General features: G+C 42.7%; 1 protein-coding gene and 2 pseudogenes across 2 annotated transcripts in view; all 3 read right to left on the bottom strand.

The window, feature by feature from the left end:
* Nucleotides 1-11,264: 11,264 nt before the first annotated feature.
* Nucleotides 11,265-11,549, bottom strand: LOC111553985 (annotated as a pseudogene).
* Nucleotides 11,550-13,856: 2,307 nt separating this feature from the next.
* The window catches only part of ZNF607 (zinc finger protein 607), a 68,120-nt gene continuing 54,398 nt past the window's right edge, over nt 13,857-27,578 (bottom strand). Inside the window, exons 5-6 of the mRNA XM_023229194.1 lie at nt 27,275-27,370; nt 13,857-17,410 (exon numbers count right to left, since the gene is read on the bottom strand). Of these exons, the coding sequence (XP_023084962.1) occupies nt 15,555-17,410; nt 27,275-27,370 (1,952 nt within the window). The 3' untranslated portion in view covers nt 13,857-15,554. The remainder of the gene's footprint in view (nt 17,411-27,274; nt 27,371-27,578) is intronic.
* LOC111553984 lies at nt 14,116-15,085 on the bottom strand (annotated as a pseudogene). The gene has a single exon (XR_002735128.1). The product of XR_002735128.1 is annotated as a prohibitin pseudogene (transcript).

Raw genomic sequence — 27,578 nt, 5'->3', positions numbered from 1 at the left:
AAACACAAATATCAGGAATCAAAAGGGTTTCTAATTATAAATCCTACATAAATAAAAGTAATAAACAGATAATTACATAAGAAAATATTATGAACCATTTAATATCCAGAAGTATAAGAAGCTAGAGAAAATTGACACATTCCTTGAAAGACACAAACTACCAAGGATCAATCAAGAAAAAATAAGTAAAACAAGCCAGGTGCAGTGGCTCACATCTGTCATCCCAGCACTTTGGGAAGCCAAGACAGATGGATCACTTGAACCCAGGACTTTGACACCAGGCTGGTCAATGTGGCAAAACCCTATCTCTACAAAAAATACAAAAATTAGCCCAGCATGGTAGTGTACGCCTTAGTCCCAGCTAGATGGGAGGCTGAGCTCAGAAAGTTGAGGCTGCAGTGAGATGTAATCATGCCACTGCACTTCAGTCTGAATGACAGAGCAAGACCCTGAAAGGGAGGGAGGGAGGGAGGGGAGGGAGGGAGGGAAGGGAGGGAGGGAGGGAGGGGAGGGTGGGAGGGAGGAAGGAAGGAAGGAAGGAAGGAAGGAAGGAAGGAAGGAAAGAAAGAAGGCAGGCAGACAAATAGCTGTATATTTATCACTGAAGTTGAATTTATAGTAAAAACCTTGCCCCAAGGACAAACATGGCCCAATGACTTTAATGGCAAATTGTATCAAATAGTCAAAGAAGAAATAATACCAATGCTACACAAAATCTTTTGGAGTACAGAAATGGTTCACAGCTAATTACAGAAGCCCACCACTACCCTGCAACTAAAACCAAAAAAGCATTCAAAAACTACAAATTTTCCTCATGAATGATCATGCAAAAATCCTTTTAAAATACTAGCAAATAGAATCCAATAATATATATATTAAATCCATAACACAACATCCAATGGCATTTACCTCATGAAAAAGTCAGCTTAGTATTTGAATATCAATTAATGTAATTCAACATATTAACATGTTTTAAAAGTCAAATGACATGATCACTTGAATAAAAACAGAAAACACTTTTAACAAAATTCAACACAGATTCATCATAAAAATTCTTGCCAAACTATGAACAGAAGGGAACTTACTTTCTCAAGTAAAGGACATCAGCCAAAAATCCGCAAGAAATATCATAGTCAGTAAAAAAAAAATATTGGCTTGGTGCAGTGGCTCATGCCTGTAATCCCAGCACTTTGGGAGGCTGAGGTGTGCAGATCACTTGAGGTCATGAGTTCAAACCAGTCTGACCAATATGGTGAAACCCCATCTCAACTAAAAATACAAAAATTAGCTGGACATAGTGGCACATGCCTGTAGTCCCAGCTACTCGGGAGGCTGAGGCAGGAGAATCACTTAAACCCAGGAGGTGGAGGTTGCAGTGAGCCAAGATCATGCCACGGCACTCCAGCCTGCACAAGAGGGTGAGACTCTGTTTCATAATAATAATAATAAAATATTGAAGTCTTTTTTCCTTAGATCAAAAGCAATGGGAATGATTAATGGGTTTTGTATCTTAATTATAGTGGTTTCATGAGCAAACATGTATACATATAAAGTATACCATTTGACACATCAAAATTTGTCAAACCATATACTTTATAGCATAGCTGTTCATTATATGTCAATTATACCTCAATACATCTGCTACCAAAAAAAAAAAAAAGTTCTTTGTAAATATTTGAAATACTTCCCATTTGTCAAACTTTTTCTCCCAAGACCTTGGGCCTCTGAGGGAAGGTTTCCACACCATATCTTAAACAAAAGACATCACCACTCTGACCAGTTTGGGCTTCCCTAAAATGTACTTTTGCTGGAAGTACCCCAACACCCTTACCCACCTGGATACCATCCTGTTTTCCAGCCATCCAGGGTTCTTTCCCTTGTTCCAATAGGGAAGTCACTGATGGCTTAGAAATGGCAAGTCCTGCTCAAATAATTAGGATATTAAAAATAAATAAATAGGCCGGACACGGTGGCTCAAGCCTGTAATCCCAGCACTTTGGGAGGCCAAGACGGGCAGATCACGAGGTCAGGAGATCGAGACCATCCTGGCTAACACGGTGAAACCCTGTCTCTGCTAAAAAATACAAAAAAAACAAAAACAAAACAAAAAACTAGCCGAGCAAGGTGGCGGGCGCCTGTAGTCCCAGCTACTCAGAAGGCTGAGGCAGGAGAATGGTGTAAACCCGGGAGGCGGAGCTTGCAGTGAGCTGAGATCTGGCCACTGCACTCCAGCCTGGGCGACAGAGCGAGACTCTGTCTCAAAAAAAAAGAAAGTTTTGGCTGGGCATACTGGCTCATTCCTGTAATCCCAGTACTTTAGGAGGCCAAGGCAGGAGGATCACTTGAGGCCAGGTGTTCAAGATAAGCCTAGGGAACATAGCAAGACCGTATCTCTACACAAATTTAAAAAAATTAGCTGGGCACGGTGGCACACTTGTAGTCCCACCTACTTGGGAGGCAGAGGTGAGGGGATCACTTGAGCCCAGGAGTTTGAGGCTGCAGTGAGCCACGATCATGCCATTGTACTCTAGCCTGAGTAACAGAGTGAGACCCTGACTCAAAAAAATATATAATAATACATAAAATAAAATTTTAAAATGGGCCCCAGAAAAGCTTTTGGGTAAAAGAATGATGAAGACGTCAGAATACATTCACATTAAGCTGACCGAAGGAGCACAAGGAACAAAGAGACAAATGAGGCGGAAAGGTCTTAGTTAAATTTAAATCTACATGGGCTCTATCTCTACTTATTTGGGTAAGAAAAACAAGCAGCCACAAGACAGAATCAATGTATCTTCCTGTGAAACGTCAAATTCCGAGAATGTAGCTTTCAAACATAAAAATAACAGGGTATGTGTTTTACTAAATTTTAGATGAACCATCATGTCTTAAATCCTACAGGCTATTATATAAATGTCCCTCGACCATCATCTAGCTCCTTAAAAATCAAGAAAAAAGGCAGTTACATAAGGAGCCCAGAGAAACAGTGAAGGTCAGTGAAGAACAGGAAATATGAAGGTAACTGAGAGAAGCAATCTACTCCAAGAAAACAAAACTCAAACCAATTTTTTGGAACATGGAACAGAAATGTGGATATTTAATGCAGCCCCAGAATCCCCAATGGAGAGAACATTTTCTGAATTATAGGGAACAGGTGATCTTACCCAGTGACACAAAGCTGCTGTAGTTCTCCAACAGCACAGCTCTGTACAAGTCTCTCTAAGCAGCGCCCAGGCATTCCCACTCTCCCTTAGAGAAATCTATAGTCACATCCCTGAATGTCACCAACCCCTTAAAGGAAAAGTCCCATTTAACATATGTAATAGTAAAGAAAATATATTTTAGGTGAATGATAAGGATATAAAAAAGGATTTTCCTGGAAGGCATTCTATAGTAAGCAGTAGGTTGAAATTGGAAACTTATAACACAGGAAGGGGCAATAAGGAAATGAATACACACATATTGGTAAGCAGTCCTGTGCTGTGAGGCGGATACAACATCCTGCCACTGTGGGAAATTTCTATTAATCAGAACATGTTGAGAAGCAAACAGTGTAAACAATGTAAATTGAAACTGGGCCGGGCACAGTGGCTCTTGCCTGTAATCCCAGCACCATGGGAGGCCGAGGTGGGCAGATTACCTGAGGCCAAGAGTTCCACACTAGCCTGGCCAACATGGCGAAACCCTATCTCTACTAAAAATACAAAAATTAGCTGGGCGTAGTGATACTTGCCTGTAATCCCAGCTACTCGGGAGGCTGAGGCAGGAGAATTGCTGGAACCCGGGAGGTGGAAGTTGCTGTGAGCCGAGATTGCACCACTGCACTCCAGCCTGGGTGACGAGAGCAAAACTCCATCTCAAAAAATAGAAAAAAAACAAAACTCAATAGCTCTACAAATACATGAAACACCATGTGCCTCTGTGCAGTTAAGCGTTAACTCAGCAGGCTTAAAGCTTTGAGTTCAAACTCTGCACATTCCAAAAAAAGAACTGGCCTTTGATGGGCTGCTGGAAAATCATCTCTGTGTCCTTGAATACCCTGTCTGATGAGAGTGTTTTTGTGTGCCTAAGACCTTGGGCTCTATCAGGTTGACTTCTGGGGGCCTGGAGACTAAGTACTAATGTTGGCCAGGTAGACACTCTTAAGTATCTCCAATAAAAACCCTGGACACCAGCTGGGCGTGGTGACTCATGCCTGTAATCCCAGCACTTTGGGAGGCTGAGCCAGTTGGATCACCTGAGGTCAGGAGTTCAAGACCAGCCTGGCCAACATGGTGAAACCCTGTCTCTACTAAAAATACAAAAATTAACTGGGCGTGGTGGCAGGCATCTGTAATCCCAGCGACTCGGGAGGCTGAGGCAGGAGAATCACTTGAACCTGGGAGGCAGAGGTTGCAGTGAGCTGAGATTGCGCCATTGCACTCCAGATTGGGTGACAGAGTGAGACTCCGTCTCAAAAACAAACAAACAAACAAACAAAAAAACCCTGGACACCAAGGCTTGGGTAAGTTTCCTCTCCCTGGCTGGCAAACCTTCACACATGTTGTCACACACCATGGCTAGAAGAATTAAGGACATCTCCATCAACTCCACTCTGATGGGACACCTGAAATTTTTTGACTCGTTTCTCCTCAACTTTGTTGCATCTTTCCCTTTCATGATTTTAATCTGCATCCTTTTAATTTAATAAACTCCAGCTGTTGGTGTAACAGCTTTTCTGAACCCTGTGAGTCCAATCAAGGAATCATTGAGTCTCATGGCAGTCTTGAAGACCATTAGATCCGAAGTGGGATTTACTAGAAAGATCCTGACTCACTGAAACATAGCAAAAACATTGTTTGAAAAGAAAAAAAGCCGGGCGCGGTGGCTCAAGCCTGTAATCCCAGCACTTTGGGAGGCCGAGACGGGCGGATCACGAGGTCAGGAGATCGAGACCATCCTGGCTAACACGGTGAAACCCCGTCTCTACTAAAAAATACAAAAACTAGCCGGGCGAGGTGGCGGGCGCCTGTAGTCCCAGCTACTCGGGGAGGCTGAGGCAGGAGAATGGCGTGAACCCGGGAGGCGGAGCTTGCAGTGAGCTGAGATCCGGCCACAGTACTCCATCCCGGTCGACAGAGTGAGACTCTGCCTCAAAAAAAAAAAAAAGAAAAGAAAAAAAAAAGAACTATGTGGGAGTGGGATTGATGAACCTTTGACACTTGGATGGTTATGGAGTTACCCTTGGTATGAGACAGCAGCTGCACTGCAATCACTTACTAGAAGTAAAATTCACCAATCGAATTGATTTATGTGGTTTTTGTTTGTTTGTTTGGAGACAGGGGTTCGCTGCATTGCTCAGGCTGGTCTCAAACTCCCGGGCTCAAGCGATCTTCCTGCCTCAGCCTCCCGAGTAGCTGGGACTATAGGCATGTACAACTGTGCCCAGCACCAGTGGAACTTAGAAATGATAGACCCGACCTCCAAGAGGTTGGCTTATTAGATACATAAGGAAAATAAGGCAAAATAATGAGAAACAAGCTAAAAATAGAATCCCTTGTGTGTCACATGCAATAGCTCAAATTAAAGTAAAAGAGAGTCAGAGTGGGGCCTGGCATTGCACCAAGGTCAGACATTGGCTGGCCTGAGCTATGGCCTCTAGCTTCACAGCTGTTACCAAAGGGAACATGTGTGCTGGAACAACAGACAACACTCCACAACCGTTGATCACTAAAAAGGTAGTGCAGGTGGCAGAGAAGATGGTGAAACCAAGAAACTATTGAAACGAGGGGTACAGTGTGAAAGAGTGGTCTCATTTCGTAGACTGGTATCATCAGCTTTCTGAAGAACCTTTACTAAAGTGGACTGTGAGAGTGACTAACTTAGGAGCAATTTCCTCAGTTTTGAATACTGCAGAAGGGAGAAGTATGTTTGCTTTGAGGCAGACCCATGGCTTACTACTGAACAATCACAGATGGCTATATATGATCCAGATACAATGCAGATTGTTGTTGAGGGGACAGTTAGCCTAGTCAACTAGATCAAAGCTGCCATAACTGCCAGGTGCGGTGGTTGATGCCGGTAACCCAGCACTTTGGGAGGCTGAGGCAGGTGGATCACTTGAGGTCAGGAGTTCAAGACCAGCCTGGACAACATGGCAAAAACCCGTCTCTACTAAAAGTACAAAAGTTAGCCAGGTGTGGTGGTGGGCACTTGTAATCCCAGCTACTCGAGAGGCTGAGGCAGGAGAATCACTTGAGCCCAGAAGCAAAGGTTGCAGTGAGCAGAGATTGTGCCACTGCACCCCATTCTGGGTGACAGAGCAAGACTCCATCTCAAAAATAAGAACAGTCTTATCACCACTATTAGATGTTGGGTGGATCAACAGGAGCCCTTGCTGATCACCTGACACCGAAGGGCTCTCAACAAATCTGTTTTATTTCTCCTAATTTGAAGGAACTTAAAAAGCTGAAATGCAAAGATGACACTGAGAAACCTGATCTTGAATCACTAAGGCAACAGCCTGACAAATTAATCAGGATGACCAACCAAGCTGTGACCAAGGCTATATGCATGTGTATGAGTTAAGACCAGGGTGGAAAAGAAACATCCTTGACATGGAGCCCAATGCATTGTGATTCCAAAATCTGTTGGTGACACCCTAATAGGGACTACAGTTAGATTGGGAAGATATGGGGATGCAGTGGTTGACTGTTACTAAGGTGAAAGTAAATGAAAACTAGAAGGTCTGAACCGACCTTATGTGAAGTGGTTGCACCTCCTTGCCTGAATACATAATGGGGAAGGGTATTATGTCTGACTGAAGGGCACTTCCCCTACCTAGTATTTTAAAACTAAAGGCATGTAAGTTTGTCCTTCAATCAATGTTATTAGACAGGCCAAACAGGAACCTATAGAATTGCTGAAGCCCACATAGGTTGTTAATTTTTTTTTTTTTTTTTTTTTGAGATGGAGTCTTGCTTTGTCACCTGGGCTGGAGTGCAGTGGCACAATCTCAGTTCACTGCAACCTCTGCCTCCCGGGTTCAAGCAATTCTTGTGCCTCAGTCTCCCAAGGAGCTGGGATTACAGACGTGCGCCACCATGCCTGGCTAATTTTTGTTTTTTTAGTAGAGATGGGGTTTCACCATGTTGGCCAGGCTGGTCTTGAACTCCTGACCTCAGATGATCCACCCATTTTGGCCTCTCAAAGTGCTGGGTTTACAAGCGTGAGCCATCACACCTGGCCAACATAGGTTGTTAATTTGAAACTGTATAGAATACCTGATAGATACAAGAGATTACCACTTTATTAATAACATATTAGAAGCTAGAGTGCTGGTACCAACAAATCCTCTATACAATAGCCCTGTTAGATCTGTGCCAAAGGGAGAGACTAACAGTAGATTGTCGAGGCTTAAATGAAGTAGTACCACCGAATTAAAGGACACCAGTACTCTGACTGATTTTGCAAATGCCTTTTTCATTATCCCAATCTTGGGAAAGAGACAACCATAGTTTGCCTTCATGCGAGGAAGATCCCAACTTATAGCTACTGTATTCTCACAGGTTATTTGAATTCACAAGCTTACTATTACAATTTGATTAGGAAAGCGTGGACCTGAGGCTGGTCCTAAGTGTAACAATATACTACATTGATAATAATGATAACATCAGAACCTGACGAACAAATTAGGACTGATTTCCAGCAGGGAAGGCCCACACAGAGAGGCAGCATAGCATGTAGACTCTATCCAATGGCCACTGGTAGCCCTAGGAGCCTACAAAAGGACCCTGGCAGTGGATAGACACAGTTACCCTGGATTGGGCTTTTGCATACCTGTGGTAGATGTAAAGGCTCAAAATACTATAAAACACCTTGAATAGAAACATGCCAATTGGCATTACTGTGTTATATTTCTTCAGACCAAGGGAAACACTTTATACCCCACAGTGTCCAACAATGTCCAAAGAGTTCTCACATCATTTGGACATACCATGTTGCATATCATCCTCAAAGCAGTAGACAATTAGAATAGGAGAGCAAGAGAGTTTTTGGCTAAAGTAAGGGAAAGTAAAGTATGGGCTGGCTCGCACTCTTTCATGAGGGTGTGCTTACTCTCAAGATGGGGAAAGCCAAAGATAGTCTCCACTAGATAGATTCCTCTACTGTCCTGGGCAATTAGGAGGAGAGGGTGTGTGGCAGAATGCTGGCACAGTTACACAGATCTTCTCCAAATAACCTCAACTTTCTTTTTTCCTACCTGATGCAGTGGCCCTGGGACCATGACTGTAACGCCAAGTGACAGAAGCAGGAATGATCCCTAAACAAGAAACTGAAACTTTACCTTTCAATCTTTTTCAAAATGTTATTTATTTATTTTTAGAGATGGGGTCTTGATATGTTGTCCAGGCTGGATTTGACCTCCTGGGCTCATGGATTCTCCCACCTCAGCCTCCCAAGTAACTGGGACTACAGACATATACCACCATACCTGGCTAATGAAGTAACAGTGAAAAAGACTGGTTTGAGGGAGAATTTAGCTAACCATCAGCTAATTTCTACGCTCAATAGTTCTGTACAACTTTATCATGTGGCACATAACAGTAGATTCAAGGAGGGAAATGAGTAATCAAATTAATACAAAAATATGAGAATGCATGTAATGCCTCTATCAGATAGGTTAGTTGTTTCTTTAAATCCCACTGCTACTCCATACAGGCTCCTTGAAATGATAGCCATCTGCATCCTGATACTATTGCTGTTTCTGTCATATAAATGTCATATCGAATGCAGATGCTCAGTTTTGCTGTAAGAGAGCCTAAGCCAAGGCCTGGGTGAGTGGACAGGTAACTCAGTACACCTGGACTGCTCAAATCCTGCACCTTCCAAAGAAAGAACTGGCCCTTAACTGGCTCCTGGGAGATAACCTCTGAGCCCTTAAATATCCTACCTGATAAGAGCATTTTTGTATACATCTGTGACCTAAAAAGATTTAGTTCCACTGTTCTAAAATCAAAGACTAGAATCCCTGGTATAACCATAGAGGTGACCTTACAAAAAAATTTGTGCCTCCCAAATGTAAAGAATTAGAAAAATTCTTCTTCATTCATGTGCCTTAAAAGGCTCCAGGACTTCTCTGAGCCAAGGTTTGCTCTTCAGAAAGTGGAGTTATAGCGCCTCACCTGGAATCTTGAACCCCAAATTATGATCTCTCCACGGTAGTCAACGGGGCTTCATAAATCATTCCTTAATCCGAGGCTTCTCAAATCTGTTGTGTTCCCTAAGCAACAGAATAAATACCTACTCTACTCAGGGTCTGACGCAAAAGCAGGAGTCCCACAAAATAAGTTCCTTTAAAATATTTCTTCCTGGCCGGGCGCGGTGGCTCAAGCCTGTAATCCTAGCACTTTGGGAGGCCGAGACGGGCGGATCACGAGGTCAGGAGATCGAGACCATCCTGGCTAATACGGTGAAACCCCGTCTCTACTAAAGAATACCAAAAACTAGCCGGGCGACGAGGTGGGCGCCTGTAGTCCCAGCTACTTGGGAGGCGGAGGCAGGAGAATGGCGGGAACCCGGGAGGCGGAGCTTGCAGTGAGCTGAGATCCGGCCACTGCACTCCAGCCTGGGCGACAGAGTCAGACTCCGTCTCAAAAAAAAAAAAAAAAAAAAAAATATATATATATATATATTTCTTCCTGTATTTAAAAGTCACATTGATTTGGTATACTATACAATAATAAATTTATATTTTATACAGAAATCCTGTTTTATAATATTTATCAGATCAATTATTTAGCCTTTTCTTTTACAGATTTTCGAGTAAACTGACGTCCTGGAAGAAGCACCCTTATTTTCACCATTTTACAGTCGAAGAAGGGAAGGTAAGAGGCGGTGAATCCGAGACTCTCAGGTGACGATCCCTTGCGGGCACTCACTCTCGCTCGGACTACAATCAGATCCTCCATGCGGCTTTCACATACTCTGTCACACTCGCAGCCAGAATCCCCTCGGATGGACTCTTGCAAACCTCCAGCCCCATCCCGGGATCCGTCGCGTCCTCTACAGCCACCAGGCGGGCCAGCGTCCAGGACGTCCAAGCACAACCTCCCCACTCTAAACCGTTAGGAATCAGTGGCTGGACTCACCGCGTCACAAAAGCATAAATTGTGACCTGATGAGTCTGTGCACTCGGAAAACAAGAGAACGCTCCCACGTCTCCGGGCGCAGCTTGTGCCAGCAACTAGGTAAGGGGGACAGCTGAGAAGATTCAAGAAACCTCCCCTCAACCGGTTCCGCCATGTTTCTGGGCTCGTAGCCCATACATTTCCCAAAGGCGTTCGCGGCCGACGTGCTTCGCGCAGGAACGCAGCCGCCTACCGGCCGGAGGACGCAGTATGAGAGCTGCTCAAAGCGCGGTGCTCAGCCCTGGGAGGCTCAGGGCTGCACCAGGTGCGTAGTTCCAAAGTCAGTGCTGTCAGGGGCTGAGCATGCGAATAGGGCAGTGGGAAGACCGTGTGTGACGGTGGCTTTTAAGTACACCCCGAACGTCTGTCTCTTTTAACTGGAGTATTTAATTTATTTACATTTAATATAGCCACTGGTAGATTTAACGCTGCCATTTTATTACGATTTATTTATTTATTTATTTATTTTTATTGCTAAATACACAGGCTTTTATTTATTTTCTTCGTATTAAATCTTTTTGTAAATTTAAAGATGAGGAGGCAGAGTGCGATGGCTCACGCCTGTAATCCCTAGCACTTTGGGAGACCGAGGCGGGTGGATTGCTTGAGCTCAGGAGTTCGGGACCAGCCTGGGCAACACGGTGAAACCCCGTCTCTACTAAAATACAAAAAAGTAGCTGGGCGTGGTGGCGTGTGCCTGTAGTCCCAGCTACTCAGGAGGCTGAGGCAGGATAATCGCTTGAACCCAGGAGGCAGAGGTTGCGGTGAGCCGAGATTGCCCCACTTCACTTTCCTGGGCGACAGAATGAGACTGTCTCAAAACCACCACAACAACAACAAAACTATATTAATACTTTAATAAACTATACTAAAAAGATAATGAGACAAACGTGCATTTGTGGAACTGCACGTCAGTCACGCCAGTTCCCTGCAGAGGGAATTCCCAGCATGACCTCATTCATCTGTGAGGACACAGAGCAGTCCTTGTTGTGACAGACACTTTCATCTACTGCTCCAGCATGGTCAGTACTCCACTTCTTGATGGTTTCCTTCTGCTATGAATGCGCATGTCCAGTTGCTTCTTAGAGCAGACATTTACCTTCCTCATCCACCAGCCATTGGAGGACTGGGGCCACCCAGATGATTGATTGGACCCATGCTTCCGGGAGGGTTTCCCAGTGGCCCTCTTCCATTACCATCATATCTGGAATCACATGAGTTTCCATAGCTGCTTCTTTTTTTCAAATCTTGCTGAAGCAGAGTTTTGAAAAACAAAACCACAAACTCAGCTATTCCCCAGAAGAAATCTGTTATCTAAGATAATCTCCATGGAAACTGACTCCAGCTGTCCAACACTTGTGCATTTGAGATGTAAACCATCTTGCCCTCCTTTCCCTGCTTCGGGGACTTATTTATTACTTTTTAAAAACGGAGTCTCCCTATGTTGCCCAGGCTGGCCTTGAACTCCTGGGTTCAAACGATCCACCTATGCCTCCCAAAGTGCTGGGATTACAGGCGTGAGCTCCTGGCATTTTAATTTGTTTTCTTTTTGTTGCATGTTTCCGTTTTCTCTCCTTTCTTTATGTTGGTTTGATGTATTACTATTCCAATTTTCTCTTTAATAGTTTGTAGGTTCTTTTAGTCATTACTCCAGGAATTTTAGTAAGTCCAAATTTATCAATACTCTGACTCTCCCTACAGAATGCATTCAATTTCATGCTTTCTTAGTTTTAAAATACAAGATATCAGTTACATATTTGTTTTGTTTAAAAAACCTCTCTGGGCTGGGCGTGGTGGCTCATGCCTGTAATCTCAGCACTTTGGGAGGCCAAGATGGGCGGATCACAAGGTCAGGAGATGGAGACCATCCTGGCCAACATGGTGAAACCCTGTCTCTACTAAAAATACAAAAATTAGCTGGGTGTAGTGGCACATGCCTCCACTGCATTCCAGTCTGGCGACAGAGCGAGGCTCCGTCTCAAAAAAACAAACACCTCTCTGATGTTATACTATTATTTTGTCAGTATTCATTTACATTTACTCAGAACATTGACATAAGTATAAGTGGTGTTCAAATAAACAATGTTTAGGTTTCATCAAAGAGAAATAAAGTGGGGCCAGGCACAGAGGCTCATGCCTGTAATCCAGTGCTTTGGGAGCTTAAGGCAGCTGGATTGCTTGAGGCCAGAAATTTAAAAGCAGCCTGGGCAAAATAGTGAGACCCCCCATGCCTACAAAAAAAAATTTTTTTTTAATTATCTGGGCCTGGTGGTCTACACCTGTAATCCCGGCTACTCAGGAGGCTGAGCAGGAGAATGACTTGAACCTGGGAGGCGGAGGTTGCAAAGAGCCAAGATTGCGTCACTGCACTCCAGCCTGGGTGACAAGAGTGAGACTCCGTCTCAAAGAAAAAAGAGTCCAGGTGTGGTGTCTCACACCTGTAATCCCAGCACTTTGGGAGGCCGAGGTGGGTGGATTACCTGAGGTTATGAGTTCAAGCCTGGCCAACATAGTGAAACCCAGGAGACAGAGGTTGCAGTCAGCCGAGATCATGGCCACTGTACTCCAGCCTGGGCCACAGAGCCCGACTGCATCTCAAAAAAAGAAAAAAAAAAAAAAAAAAGAAAAAGAAACAAAGTGAGACAATAGTAAAAGAGAGTAAAGACAGATTTTATTCAGTAATACCTACTGTATTAGATAACAGAATATGGTGTAAACTGAGCTCCACTTTGGGAAACAAAAATCAGGAGTTGTTGAAAATGCTGGGGTGTACTAAAGGAGACACTGAAAGGTGTTAAGGGGGAGTTTGGTCCCTATGAGTAAGCCATCAGGTTTTTTTTTTTTACTAATTGATATTTATCCAGAGTAGAAACAAATTTCTTGTATCTTTATGACTGAGATAGTTGTGAAAGTTGGAGCAAGACAGCCACCAAAGTTAGGCCCTTACACTCCCATAGGAACTAAGAGGTTGGAGCAATAGGTGGCTCTCTGAATGTTTGCATTTCACACTCAGCTCTGAGGAGACAGCTCTTGGTGGTAGATTTACATCTCAAAGGGGCAGAGAAATGATTTATAATTGCAAGCTTTCTAAAGTAACTGCTTCAAGAGGGGGCTTAAGGATCTATCACTAGTTTCAGGTTTTGGCTGGAACAGTATGTTTTCAGAACAGCACTGAGCTTTCTCAAGCAGGTTTTTTTTTTTTTGAGATGGAGTCTTGCTCTGTCGCCTAGGCTGGAGTGCAGCAGCATGATCTCGGCTCACAGCAATCTCTGCCTCCCGGGTTCAAACAATTCTCCTGCCTCAGCCTCCTGAGTAGGTGGGATTACAGGAGTGCGCCACCATGCCCAGCTAATTTTTGCGTTTTTAGTAGAGATGGGGTTTCACCATGTTGGTCAGGCTGGAGTTGAACTCCTGACCTCAAGTGATCCACCTGCCTTGGCCTCACAAAGTGCTGGGATTACAGGCGTGAGCCACACTGCCCAGCTTACATCTGAATTTCATTCCAGGATTAAGTGTCTGATTTACCTAAACATATCGGAACGAAAGCCCTCTTATGGTTTTTACTTATTAAGTTTACCCAGAATGAATTCAAATTTAAAAACCATGAAACTTTTTTGAATTCATTAAATGTGAATGGTTAATGGTTTTCATCTCATCAAAATGCACTAAAAATAACACAAGTAATGATATTATTATATACAGAAGCTAATGTTTATTGAATGTAACAGTATATTCCATGTAGTTTCCCATAATTTTTTCATGTACTAACCCATGTAATTCTTCTTTTGTTTTTTAGAGATCTGAAGTGATTTTACCTTTATTTCCTTCACTTTAAGCCAATCATGAAATTTCAGTGATTTCTGGGGTGAGGGCAGAAGGTGGTGTTACGAATCATCGGGGCTGTGGCCCAGTTGCCTCACGGAGGTGCAGGTAGGCTGGGCCCTCACTAGGGCAACTGGAGGAGCACGGACTGCCCCGCCGGCAGGCAGATTATGTTCCAAGAGCGTGAGAGCTGGTATGCGATGTCTTCCAGATTCCAGCTTGCACAGCTTGCTCAGGCCGTCCCCTGCAGTGGCCAGTGAGTTGGTGATCAGCTCAGCTGCCTTGGAGTCACCCTCAGCAGAGATGATGGCCGCCTTTTTCTGCTGCTTAGCCTTCACCACAAATCTGGCGCTCTCTGCCTCCTGCTGGGCCACCTGTTTGGCTTCCACTGCTTCTGTTAACTCCTTCCCGAAGGTCAGATGTGTCAAAGACATGTCGTCCAGGATGAGCCCAAAGGTGGCTGCTCACTCCATCAGGTCATTGCTCATCTGGCTGGAGACCAGCTCTCTCTGGATGATTAGTTCTCCAGCATCAAAGCAAGCCAGCAGTGACTTGAGGATCTCAGTGGTAATGAACGGCAGCATAGGCTCATCGTAGTCCTCTCCGAGGCTGGTGAAGATGAGAGGATGCTGGCTAGTGATGGGCTGGATGAGGATGTACAGTGTGATGTTGACATTCTGTAAATCTTTGCTACCAGTGATGAATGGCGCATTATATGGTTGAGAACAGCAGTCAAAGATAATTGGTTTTTGTACCGATGGGATGAGAAAGTGAGTCCCTTCCCCTACCACAACGTTCTGTACTCCACGGAATCGGTCAAAGATGACAGCTCTGTGCCCAGCATCCACATTATATAAGGCAGAATTCACCATGCCTCCTGCAGCAGCTAAGGCCAGGCCAAACTTCCCAATGGACTCAAAACACTTTGGCAGCCATGTTTTCTTCTGTGGGACCCTCTCACACCTGCTTCCACTGACTTTCACATCTAACTCATGTAATTCTAACAGCACTATACTGTAGGTACTACTATCACCATTTATATATGATCCCCAGAAGGGATAAGTATCTTCCCCCATATCATCCCAGCTATAAGAAGTGGACGTCGATCATGAGCGTTAAATATGCAGAATGGCTAAATAGCCTTTCCCATCATCGCTTATATTGACAGAGGTTTCCTGTTTAATGGCTTTTCCCAGGTTTAACAATAAATGATTGTTGCTACAAGATGTTTACATGCAAGTATAAAGAATGGTTTCCTACATTCTCTCAGTTTTCCTCTACTATGATTATTTTGGCAATCCAAAACTAGAGGAATATCAGAAAAGGTTTTCTTATGTTATTAAAAAAATACATAATAAATTCTCTGAATCTGAGTTAACATAGTTCTTACCAAAGAAACTGCATATTTACATTTTGAAAAGTTCACACCAATACAAATTGATGCCTAACAAAAACTGAACTGTATCTCAAAGCCATTCCACATTGTCTTCAAATTGTTCATTGGGACAAATCAATTGACAGAATGTGCTTTCTTTACTACCTGTATATGCCACAGTTTCTCTATCAAATATGAATTCTCTGATGTACTTCAAGGATGGATCTAAGCCTAAAGGACCTTCTGCATTTATTACATTTAAAGGGTTTCTCACCAGTATGAACTCTATGATGTATACTAAGTTCATGGCTACTATTAAAAGCTTTCCCACACTCTTCACACATATAGGGATTTCCATCAGCATGAACCCTTTCATGTCTAACAAGATATGAGGCACAGCGAAATGCCTTCCCACATCTTTTACATTCATAGGGTTTATCACCGGTATGAATTCTCTCATGAATAATAAGATGTGAAGCATGACTAAAAGTTTCCCCACATTCTTTACATTCATAGGACTTTTCACCAGCATGAGTTCGGTCATGATATATGAGGCTTGTGGCATGACGAAAGGCCTTGCCACATTCCTTACATTCGTAGGGTTTCTCAGCACTATGAATATTCTGATGGGCTTTAAGTACAGAAATGAACCTAAAAGACTTCCCACATTTGTTGCATTCAAAGGGTTTCTTACCACTATGAATACTCAGATGCTGAGTAAGTTGTCCAGATACACTAAAGGCCTTCCCACATTCCTTACATTCATAAGGTTTCTCACCAGTGTGAACTCTGCAATGTATAGTGAGTTTATGGCTATAACTAAAACCCTTCCCACACTCTTGACATACATAGGGTTTCTCTCCTGTATGAATTCTCTCATGTATGACAAGATATGAGGCACAACGAAAGGACTTCCCGCATTCTTTACATTCAAAGGGTTTGTAACCAGTATGAATTCTGTTATGATGGGCAAGGTGTGCACGCTGACTGAAGGCCTTCCCACATTCCTTACATTTGTAGGGTTTCTCACCTGTATGAATATTTTGATGTATTTTAAGGGATGAATTGAGCCTAAAGGACTTCCCACATTTGTTACATTCAAAGGGTTTCTTACCACTATGAATACCCTGATGTCGAGTAAGTCGTCCATACACACTAAAGGCTTTCCCACATTCCTCACACTTATAAGGTTTCTCAACACTTTCAAATGTATGAGGTGCAATAAGTTGATGGCCACTACTAAAAGCCTCCCCATTTTCTTTACATTCATAAGGTTTCTCCCCAGAATAAATTCTCTGATGCATAGTAAGTTGATACCTACATGTAAAGCCCTTACCGCATTCCTTGCATTCATAGGGTTTTTCTCCAGTATGAATTCTTTTATGACCTACAAGGTGGGAAAACTGACGAAAGGCCTTTCCACATTCCTTACATTCATGTGGCTTCTCTCCAGTATGAATACTCTGATGTACTTTAAGGCCTGCTTTGAGCCTAAAGGACTTCCCACATTTGTTACATTCAAAGGGCTTCTCACCAGTGTGAATACTCTGATGTCGACTAAGTCGTCCATACACACTAAAGGCTTTGCCACATTCCTTACATTCGTAGGGTTTCTCACCGTAATGAAATCTATGATGTACAGTAAGTTGACGGCTAGTCCTAAAAGCTTCCCCACACTCTTTACATTCATAGGGTTTCTCAACATGAACCTTCCCATGTTGAGCAAGGTTTGCAGGATAACTGAAGACTTTCCCACATTCTTCACATTCATAAGGTTTCTCACGAGCATGAATTTTCTGATGCTCTCTAAGGTCTGTAAGATGGCTAAATGCCTTCCCAAACTCTTCATGTTGATCAGGTTCCTCACTAGTATGAATTCTTTGATGTACTATGAGTTCTGTAAGATGACTAAAGGCCTTCTGACATTCCTTACACTCGTATGGTTTCTGTCCATTATGAATTCTCTGATGGAGAGTAACAGATGAGTGTTTCCTATAAAGGTGCATTTTCCCATCACTGATTATTTCACACCTTGAATCCAAATCTAGAAGACATAAAATAAAAACATTTTGTTTACTGGATGAGAAAATGTCAATGTATTGTAGAATTAAGGGAAATTCTTACCTATTACAGATGCTGAGAACTCAAAAATACAGCTATAAAATATAAAAAATGAAAGGAGAGCTCAAAAAATGAGTTTCCACAGGAGGAATGCAACCTTACACACACATGCACACATACACAAAGACACACACAGCCCTGTTTTGTAGTGTTTGCCAAGATCTCTGGTATAAATATTCCCACTGAGGGCAATTTCAAGCTATCAATTTAATGCAGATTTATTAACATATGTGCATAACTGGCTCTAGAATGACAGAACTGACCAGCTGTACCACACCCCCTCTATATAAATTTATATCATATGCTAAGAAAACAGGCAAATATTGATATGGAAATAGAAGAGTAAAATGGAAGAATTCCAGCAGATTGAACATCTGTAGGATCAGAAGTAATAAAAAAAGTCAGGGCAAGATAACTAAATAAAAACTCAGTATCTTATTTAATATATAGAGAAAAGAAGTATACATGGTCATGCATAGAAAGGAATAAACTACAGTTGTGGGAACACCCATCTTTCAGGGAAGATTGTAATTGAAGAATGATCAGGTTTACAACATATGTAGATGTGATATACATGGAAATTATAAAGGGTAAGCAAATCATGATGGAGAAAATGGGTACACATCATAATCATGGGCATTCAGTATCAGCAGGCAGGGAATTCAAAGAGTGAATATGTATCTCAATAAAAAAGAAAGAAAATAAGTTAAAGATCACTACCCAACATTTAGCAATTTAAGAGCAAGGTACAGGAAAGTAGAAAAATACAGATAAAAGCAGAATATGATGGGTTAGGAAACAGAATAGTGTCAACACCTAAATCAAAGACATGGTGTTTACAAAAATCATTGGGTGAAATATGAGCTAAAGCAACCAAAAAATAATAAAAATAAGAAACAAGGGAAAATAAGAAACAGATTTTATTTAAATTATAAGAGTATATATACATATTTTGAAAGTATTAAAAACAATGAATAATTTTGTAGGAATATTCTTCACAGGTGACCCTAAAAGTGAAAAGTCTAAACAGTCAATTGCCATGGATGAACTACAAAAAGCTGCTAAAAAGACAGTTATAATGAGCACATTTTACTGTTTGGACCAACGGAGGCAGGATGGCGCACTTCCGGGTTCTTCTTCACCAACTTTTCCTGCGCGCGGAAAATGCAGCCGGCGCAACGGAAGGTGCAGACCAACCGGGCATGCGCCAGGTGACGTCAATCCGAAGAGACCAAGATTTACCTGGTCGCATCTGAGGAACGCCCCCCCACACGCCTGGCCCGCCTATTGCCCTCCCACTCCTAGAAAAGCCGCTCTTGGCCAGCGTCCCGCGCGGCCTTTCTCAGTCCCTCACTCCAGTCAGGACTGCATCAGGAACTCCGCCGGAGAGCTCACAGGGTGACTCTCTTGGCCTCCTTTGCCTCAGGCGGACAGACCTCTCCCTACCCACCTTCTTCCCCTGAAGCTAGGTGACCAAAAATAAATTTGCAGTTTTGCTCTTACCCTTGCCTACCGCTGGTTCTTTTGTGCCCGCTCTGGTGGTCTTAGAAAAACAAATGATTTACCACCTATCTTGTAATTTCTCAATATCTAAAATTTAAAATTATGCACATAAGATATTCCAGAGAAACAAACAATTCAGGAAGGGAACAGGTAACATGAACCTGAAAATATTATAAAAAAAATGAAAGGAAGTCTTCAAAGACTTAGAGTTGTGAGTAAACAAAACAATAAAAATAGTAGTGTTGGATATGAATTCTAAATTTCTCTTCAAAGAATATATCAGTATGTTCAATTCTTCACCTTCTACATTTAAACTTAACTTCCTCGTAAAGCAATCTTTTTTGATTGCCTACTCCACCCTAGATCATTCTGATCACCTGCTCCACCCTAACTCATTCCTGTTATGGGCTATACCTGCTCTACCCTGACTCCCACCAAAGCGCTCACTCCGTCATTCTCTTTAAATTAGCCAATCAGAATTAGTTTCGCCTGTGCGGTCTAACCCTAACCAATAGGGGAAGGACACAGCAGCAGGGGCCACTTGCCTCAGGGATAAGAACCCCTTCCCCTCCCTTGTCCAAATGTGCGCCCACCATTGCTCCATCGGTGAGAGCGCACCCTTCTATACAAGTACCTCGTCTTGCCGAGAATTTAAAAAAAAGAAAATTTTATATTCCAGTGCTATTTCTTTTGTGGCATCGAAACTTTATAACAGTAGCATACAAAGGTTTGGAGCCAGGCTCAATGGCTGATGCCTGTCATGCTAGCTAATATGATTGCAACATCAGAACATTAAGAAAAAGCTTAGAAAAACACACTGCAAATGATGGACAACATAGGAGCTATAACCACGAGTGGGGAGACAGAAAACGATGAAAATGCAAATTATACAACTGAAACATATAATCACTAAGGGTCAGTAAACTTGATTGATCAATAGAAATTATTCAACTTGAAATGGAGAGAGCAAAATGGTTTAAAAAATTTTAGTCGGGTGTGGTGGCTCATGCCTGTAATCCCAGCACTTTGGGAGGCTGAGGCAGGTGGATCACCTGATGTCAGGAGTTCGAGATCAGCCTGGCCAACATAGTGAACTCCTGTCTCTACTAATCATACAAAAAATTAGCTGGGCACGGTGGCGGGCACCTGTAATCCCAGCTACTGGGGAGGCTGAGGCAGAGAATTCCTTGAACCTGGGAGGCGGAGGTTGCAGTGAGCCAAGATTGCACCATTGCACTCCAGCCTGGGCAACAAGAGTGAAACTCCGTCTCAAAAAATATATATATTTAAAAAAAAAAAAAAAAGAAGAAAACATTTGTAAAGAGCTGTGGGAATAAATCAAAAGATATGGTTGAAATTATAAACTGAGGCCGGGCGCGGTGGCTCAAGCCTGTAATCCCAGCACTTTGGGAGGCCGAGACGGGCGGATCACGAGGTCAGGAGATTGAGACCATCCTGGCTAGCACGGTGAAACCCCGTCTCTACTAAAAAATACAAAAAACTAGCCGGGCGATTTGGCGGGCGCCTGTAGTCCCAGCTACTCGGGAGGCTGAGGCAGGAGAATGGCCTAAACCCAGGAGGCCGAGCTTGCAATAAGCTGAGATCCGGCCACTGCACTCCAGCCTGGGCGTGAGACTCCATCTCAAAAAAAAAAAAAAAAAAAAAAAAGAAATTATAAACTGAAAAAACAAAGATTTGGGCAGGAAAAATATCTCAGGAAATATCTCAAATTTAGTGAAAGAAATAAATTTGTAGAATTAAGCTCATTTAATGCCAAGTAAGATACATTACATGTACTGATAAAAGCAAATTAAAATACTTTGTTGCCATCAGACTTACTATACAAAAAATGCTAACAAGTTATTTAGGCCCAAAGAAAATAATACCAAAGAGAAATCTGAATCTTCAGAATATAAGAAAAGCATCACAAATGATGACGTAAATACCTAAAATCATTTTTCCTCCTTAAGTTCTTTAATATGACTGTCAAAAGCAAAACTAGTAACACTGCCTAGTGAGGTTTACAACATATGAAGATGTGATATACATGGAAATTATAATGTGAAGGGTAAGGTGGATATAAACCTATAAAAACACAAGGTTTATACATTTGTTGAGAAGGAACAACCCTATCTACATGGTGAAACATGATGCATATTGTATACTATAATCCCTATTAACACTCACTAAAATAAATTACTCAAGGAGATACAACCCAAAAGTCAACAGGTAAATTTATTTATTTAAAAAATTTTTATTATTATTATTATTTTTTGAGATGGCGTTTCACTCTTGTTGCTCAGGCTGGACTGCAATGGCGCGATCTCAGCTCACCACAACCTCCGCCTCCCAGGTTCAAGCAATTCTCCTGCCTCAGCATCCCGAGTACCTGGGATTATAGGCATGCACCACCACGCCTGGCTAATTTTGTATTTTTAGTATAGACGGGGTTTCGCCATGTTGAGGCTGGTCTCGAACTCCTGACCTCAGGTGATCTGCCCGCCTCGGCCTCCCAAAGTGCTGGGATTACAGGCAAAAGCCACCGCGCCCGGCCAACAGGTAAATTTAAATAAATAGCAAAAAAACAAAAAAAACCCAAAAAATTTTGAAATAATCAAAACTACAAAAGGAATGGACAGAGAAACTAAACAGAGAAAAAAAGTAAAGTAGTAGACCTAAATGTAATCATGTTAATAATTACATAAAATGTATAGGGTCAAAACACTTTAAGAGGCAAAGATGAACATAGTGAATGACCCATCATCTCACACCCATCAGGATGGCTACGGGTTAAAAAACAAACAAACAAACAAAAAAAAAAACAGAAAATAACTAATGTTGAAGAGAATGCAGAGAAATTGGAACCCTTGTGCACTCTGTAATGGCTTTAATATACTTTAATATACTTTAAAGACACAAAATACTAAAAGTAAAAGGATAGAATCAATATAACAAGCCAAACAAATGGTGGGCTATGTTAGTATCAGAGAACATAGATTTCGGGACAAAGGAAAATAGGAGGATTCAAGAAGGTGCATATCATAACATAAAAGGGATTAGTCTATCAAGAAAACATAAAATTCCCAAACACTTATGCACCTGATAAGAGACTCTCAAAGTATATAAAACAAAAACTGATTGAAACACAATGAAAAATAGGTAACAATAAAACATAACTGGAAATTGGTCAGGCGCAGTGGCTCACGCCTGTAATCCCAACAATTTGGGAGGCCGAGGTGGGTGGATCATGAGGTCAGGAGATCAAGACCAGCCTGGCCAAAATAGGGAAACCCCATCTTTAATAAAAACACAAAAATTAGCTGGGTGTGGTGGTGCACGTCTGTAGACCCAGCTACTCAGAGGCTGAAGCACGAGAATCGCTTGAACCCAGAAGCAGGAGCATCATTTGAACCTCAGAGGCAGAGGTCGCAGTGAGCCGAGACCACACCAATGCACTCCAACCTGGGTGACAGAGTGAGGCTCCGTCTCAAAAAAAAAAAAAAAAAGAAAAGAAAAAATATAACTGGAAATGGAAATATTTTTCCAGAAACAATTCTCAGAACAAGTACACAAAAACACGGTAAAGATATACAAGATTTGCACAGTATCAACCAAGAAACTACATGAGATATTGACAGAACATTCCACCCAACACCAACATATACAATATTCTCAAGCACATGTGGAATATTTGCCAAGAGGGCCCATACAGTACATAAAACAAATCTCAATTATTATTTAAAATAATTCAAGTCATAAAAAGCATGTTCTCTGATCACAATGGCGCTAATTATAAATCAATAACCAATAATGAAACACCCTTAACTGTTTGGAAAACAAACCAACACACCTCTAAACAAACCACAGGTCAAAGAAAAAATCAAGAAGGAAATCAGAAAGCAATATGAACTGAATCAAAATGGAAACACAATGTATCAAATTTTATGGAATACTAACTAATAAAGAACTACCTAGGGGAAATTTACAACACTAACACCTATGTTAGTATAAAAAAACAACAAAAAAAGACCTCAGTTGGCCGGGCAGGGTGGCTCAAGCATGTAATACCAGCACTTTGGGAGGCCGAGGTGGGCGGATCATGAGGTCAGGAGATCAAGACCATCCGAGCTAACACTGTAAAAGCCCGTCTCTACTAAAAATACAAAAAATACAAAAAATTAGCTGGTGGCGGGCGCCTGTAGTCCCAGCTACTTGGGAGGCTGAGGCAGGCGAATGGCGTGAACCCAGGAGGCGGAGCTTGCAGTGAGCTGAGATCCCACCACTGCACTCCAGTCTGGGCGACAGAGCGAGACTCTGTCTCAAAACAAAAACAAAAACAAACAAAAAAAAAACACCTCAGTCTTCACCTCAATAGAAAAAGAGGAGCAAATCAAACCCAAAGCAAGAAGAATAAAAATAATCATCATCAGAAAAAGTAATAAAATAGAAAATTGAAAATCAATTAAAAAAAAAAATCAATGAAACCAAAAGGCGATTATTTGAAAAGATCAATGAAGTTGATAAACCTCCACCCAAAGGAGAGAAAGGGAGAGAAGGCATAAATGACCCATTTCAGGAATAAAAAAGGGATTATCACTATAAATCATAAAGTATTATGAACCCCATGCCAATAAATTTGACAACTTAGATGAAATGAACAAATTCCTTGAAAGACACAGACCACCAAAGCTTGACCAAGAAGTAGATAAAGCAATGAACACTACCATCCAGTAAATAATTTAAGCTGGTCGGGCCCTTCAGAAAACAGTTTGCCAGGGCCGGGCATGGTGGCTCACACCCCAGCACTTTGGGAGGCTGAGGCAGGCAGATCATCTGAGGTCAGGAGTTTGAAACCAGCCTGGCCAACATGGTGAGACCCCGACTCTACTAAAAATACAAAAATTAGCCAGGCACGGTGGCGGGCGCTTATAGTCTCAGCTGCTCAGGAGACTGAGGCGGGAGAATCACTTCAACTTGGGAGGCAGAGGTTGCAGTGAGCCGAGATTGCACCACCACACTCTAGCCTGGGCAAGCCAGCAAGACTCTGTCACCAAAACAAAAACAAAAACAAAAACAAAAACAAAAACAAAAAAACCCTTAGATGAATGTTCAACTTCCAAGAAAAATACAAACCACCAATTTTTACTTAAGAAACTGAAAATCTGAAAAAGAAAATCTATATTTCTTTCTCTTCCTCTCTTTCTCTAAATCTCTCCCACACCCCTGCTCCCTTCTCCCTTTCTCTCTTTTGTTCTCGTAAAGTAAATCAATAAGCCAAACACTTTCTATAAAAACAGGTTGATGGGCCGGGCGCAGTGGCTCAAGCCTGTAATTCCAGCACTTTGGGAGGCCGAGACGGGCGGATCACGAGGTCAGGAGATCGAGACCATCCTGGCTAACCCGGTGAAACCCTGTCTCTACTAAAAAATACAAAAAACTAGCCGGGTGAGGTGGCGGGCACCTGTAGTCCCAGCTACTCGGGAGGCTGAGGCAGGAGAATGGCCTGAACCCGGGAGGCGGAGCTTGCAGTGAGCTGAGATCCGGCCACTGCTGTACTCCAGCCTGGGCGACAGAGCGAGACTCTGTCTCAAAAAAAAAAAAAAAAAAAAAAAAAAACAGCCGGGCGGTGGCTCAGGCCTGTAATCCCAGCACTTTGGGAGGCAGAGGTGGGCGGATCACGAGGTCAGGAGATCAAGACCGTCCTGGCTAACACAGTGAAACCCTGTCTCTACTAAAAATACAAAAAGTTAGCTGGGTGTGGTGGCAGGCACCTGTAGTCCCAGCTACTTGGGAGGCTGAGGCAAGAGGATGGCATGGACTCAGGAGGTGGAACTTGCAGTGAGCCGAGACTGTGCCACTACACTCCAGCCTGGGCGACAGAGTGAGACTCCGTCTTGGGGAAGAAAAAAAAACCAGGTTGATGCCAGACACGGTGGCTCACACCTGTAATCCCAGCACTTTAGGGGGCCGAGGTGGGCAGATCACCTGAGGTCAGGAATTTGAGACCAGCCTGGCCAACATGGTGAAACCCCATCTCTACTAAAAATACAAAAATTAGCTGGGTAGCACACCCATAGTTCCAGCTACTCGGGAGGCTGAGGAAGGAGAATTGCTTGAACCCAGGAGGCGGAGGTTGCAGTAAGTCACGATCATGCCACTGCTCTCCAGCCTGGGCGACAAAGTGAGACTCTGTCTCTAAATAAACAAATAAGTTCATTTATTAATTCACAGTTCAGTGATTCCAAAATCTCTGCCTTATCTGGGTCTGGTTTCAATTCCCCCCCCCTTTTTTTTAAATGATGTTTACTTATTTTCAGCATGCCTTGTAATTTTTGTTAGAAAAAGCTGGACATGGCCAGGTGCGGTGGCTCATGCCTATAATACCAGCACTTCGGGAGGCTGAGGCGGGCGGATCACTTGAGGTCAGGAGTTTGAGACCAGCCTGACCAATATGGTGAATCACCATCTCTACAAAAAAAAAAAAAAAAAAATATATATATATATATATATATAATATATATATATAATATATAAATTAGCCAGGCATGGTGGCAGGCGCCTGTAATTCCAGCTGCTTGAGAGGCTGAGGCAGGAGAATTGCTTGAACCCAGGAGGTGGAGATTGCAGTGAGCCGAAATCCTGCCACTTTTCTCCAGCCTGGGCAGCAGAGCAAGACTCCATCTGGAAAGACAGAAAGGGAAGGGAAAGGGAAGGGGAAAGGGGAAGGGAAGGGGAAGGGTAGGGGAAGGGGAAGGAAAGGGAAAGAGAAAGGAAAAGGAAAGGAAAGAGAAAGGAAAGGAAAGCGGGGAGGGGGGAGGGAAAAAGAAAAGAAAAGAAAGAAGAAAGAAATAGCTGGCTATGATATGTCCCATAATAGGAACTGAGGTGAATATACCTTCAGTGTAAAGTTTGAGGTTTGTCTGCCTAGGAGTTAGGCCGTGTTCATTGTGTGCTGTAGCTGTTTGTGTTGCAGTTTCAATTCTTCCAGTTTTTATTTATGTCTTCTCTTTTGTCTTTGGGTTTCCCTAGCAATTCTTTCTTAAATGGAGACTGTCTTGCAGGTCTCTCAGTTGGAATCCACAATTTTTATTCTGTAGCTCTGTTGATAAGGAGGTAAGGTATTGCAGAGGGGATGCTTTCTGTAATCTTATGATTAGCACTCTCTTCCCCACCGTGGCCAGACGGCTCAGATTGTAACCTTGACAAGAATGTCTTAATTTTTTTTTTGAGACAGGGTCCCACTCTGTCACCCAGGTTGGAGTGTGGTGTTGTGATCTCAGCTCACTGCAGCCTCTGCTTCCAAGGCTCAAGTGATCCTTCCACCTTAGCCTCCCAAGTAACTGGGATTATAGGCAGTGCCACCACACCTAGTTAATTTTTCATATTTTTTGTAGAGACAGGGTTTCGCCATGTTGGCCAGAGTGGTCTTGAACTCCTGTCTTCAAGTGATCTGCCCACCTCGGCCTACCAAAGTGCTGGGATTATAGGTGTGAGCCACTAAGCCTGGCCAAAATTCACTTTTCTTGATATACAGTTCTATGAGATTTGAAAAATGCATATAGTTGTTCATAACCACAATGAGGATATAGAACAGGCCGGGCGAGGTGGCTTGCACTTATAATACTGGCACTTTGGGAGGCTGAGACGGGTGGATCACTTGAGCCCAGAAATTCCAGAGCAGCCTGGGCAACATAGTGAGACCCTGTCACTACAAAAATACAAAAATTGGCTGCTTGTGGTGGCACACACTTGTGGTCCCAGATATTGCAGAGGATAAGACTGTGCCACTGCACTCCTGCTCTGGGTGACAGAGTGAGACCTTATCACAAAAAAAAAAAAAAAAAAAAGGTTGGGCAGGGGATATAGAACAATTCTGGGCCAGGCATGGTAGCTCACACCTATAATCCCAGCACTTTGGGAGTCTGAGGCAGGAAGAACACTTGAGCCCAGGAGTTTGAGAACAGCCTGGGCGATGTAGGGAGACCTCATCTCTAAAGAAAAAAAAATTACCAGATGTGGTGGTATGCACTTGTGGTCCCAGCTACTGTGATCTGCCCGCCTCAGACTCCCAAAGTGCTGGGATTACAAGCGTGAGCCGCTGCGCTGGGCCTTCATTGGCTATTTCATGCTGAGATATCCATTTCTTCTCCGTATCAGAAGCCTGCTCGCTGAGGAGGGAACTTTATGACTAATGTTTCAAGGATGCGTTTACCAAATGAGATGACCACTTCCACGAGGGCTATTTACATACAAAAATGGCTGCCCCTGCCTGACTTGCTCTTACCTGTACATTCTCCTCCTGTTTCTTCCAACACAATCATCCATGGCTCTTTTCCTTGCTCCAATAAGGTGATTAAATCTGGCTTAGATATGGAATGTCCTGCTTACAAAGAAAAGAAGTGCCACAAAATACAGAAATCAAATTTGAAGGTCAAATTTAAAATTACAATTACAATAAATGAAAGGTCAAAGTGATACAGAATAAGATTTTAGAGAAGAGTGAGAGAAATAAGAAAAAGATCACCCAGGGAGAGTCAATCTTTTTGTTTGCTGGTTTTCAAAAAATCTCGCTCTGTCACCCAGGCTGG

The sequence above is a fragment of the Piliocolobus tephrosceles genome, chromosome 21 (genome assembly GCF_002776525.5).
Source record: "Piliocolobus tephrosceles isolate RC106 chromosome 21, ASM277652v3, whole genome shotgun sequence".
Lineage (NCBI taxonomy): Eukaryota > Metazoa > Chordata > Mammalia > Primates > Cercopithecidae > Piliocolobus > Piliocolobus tephrosceles.
The sequence above is the reverse complement of the archived record's forward strand: the minus strand, read 5'-3'. Positions and strand labels throughout refer to the sequence as shown.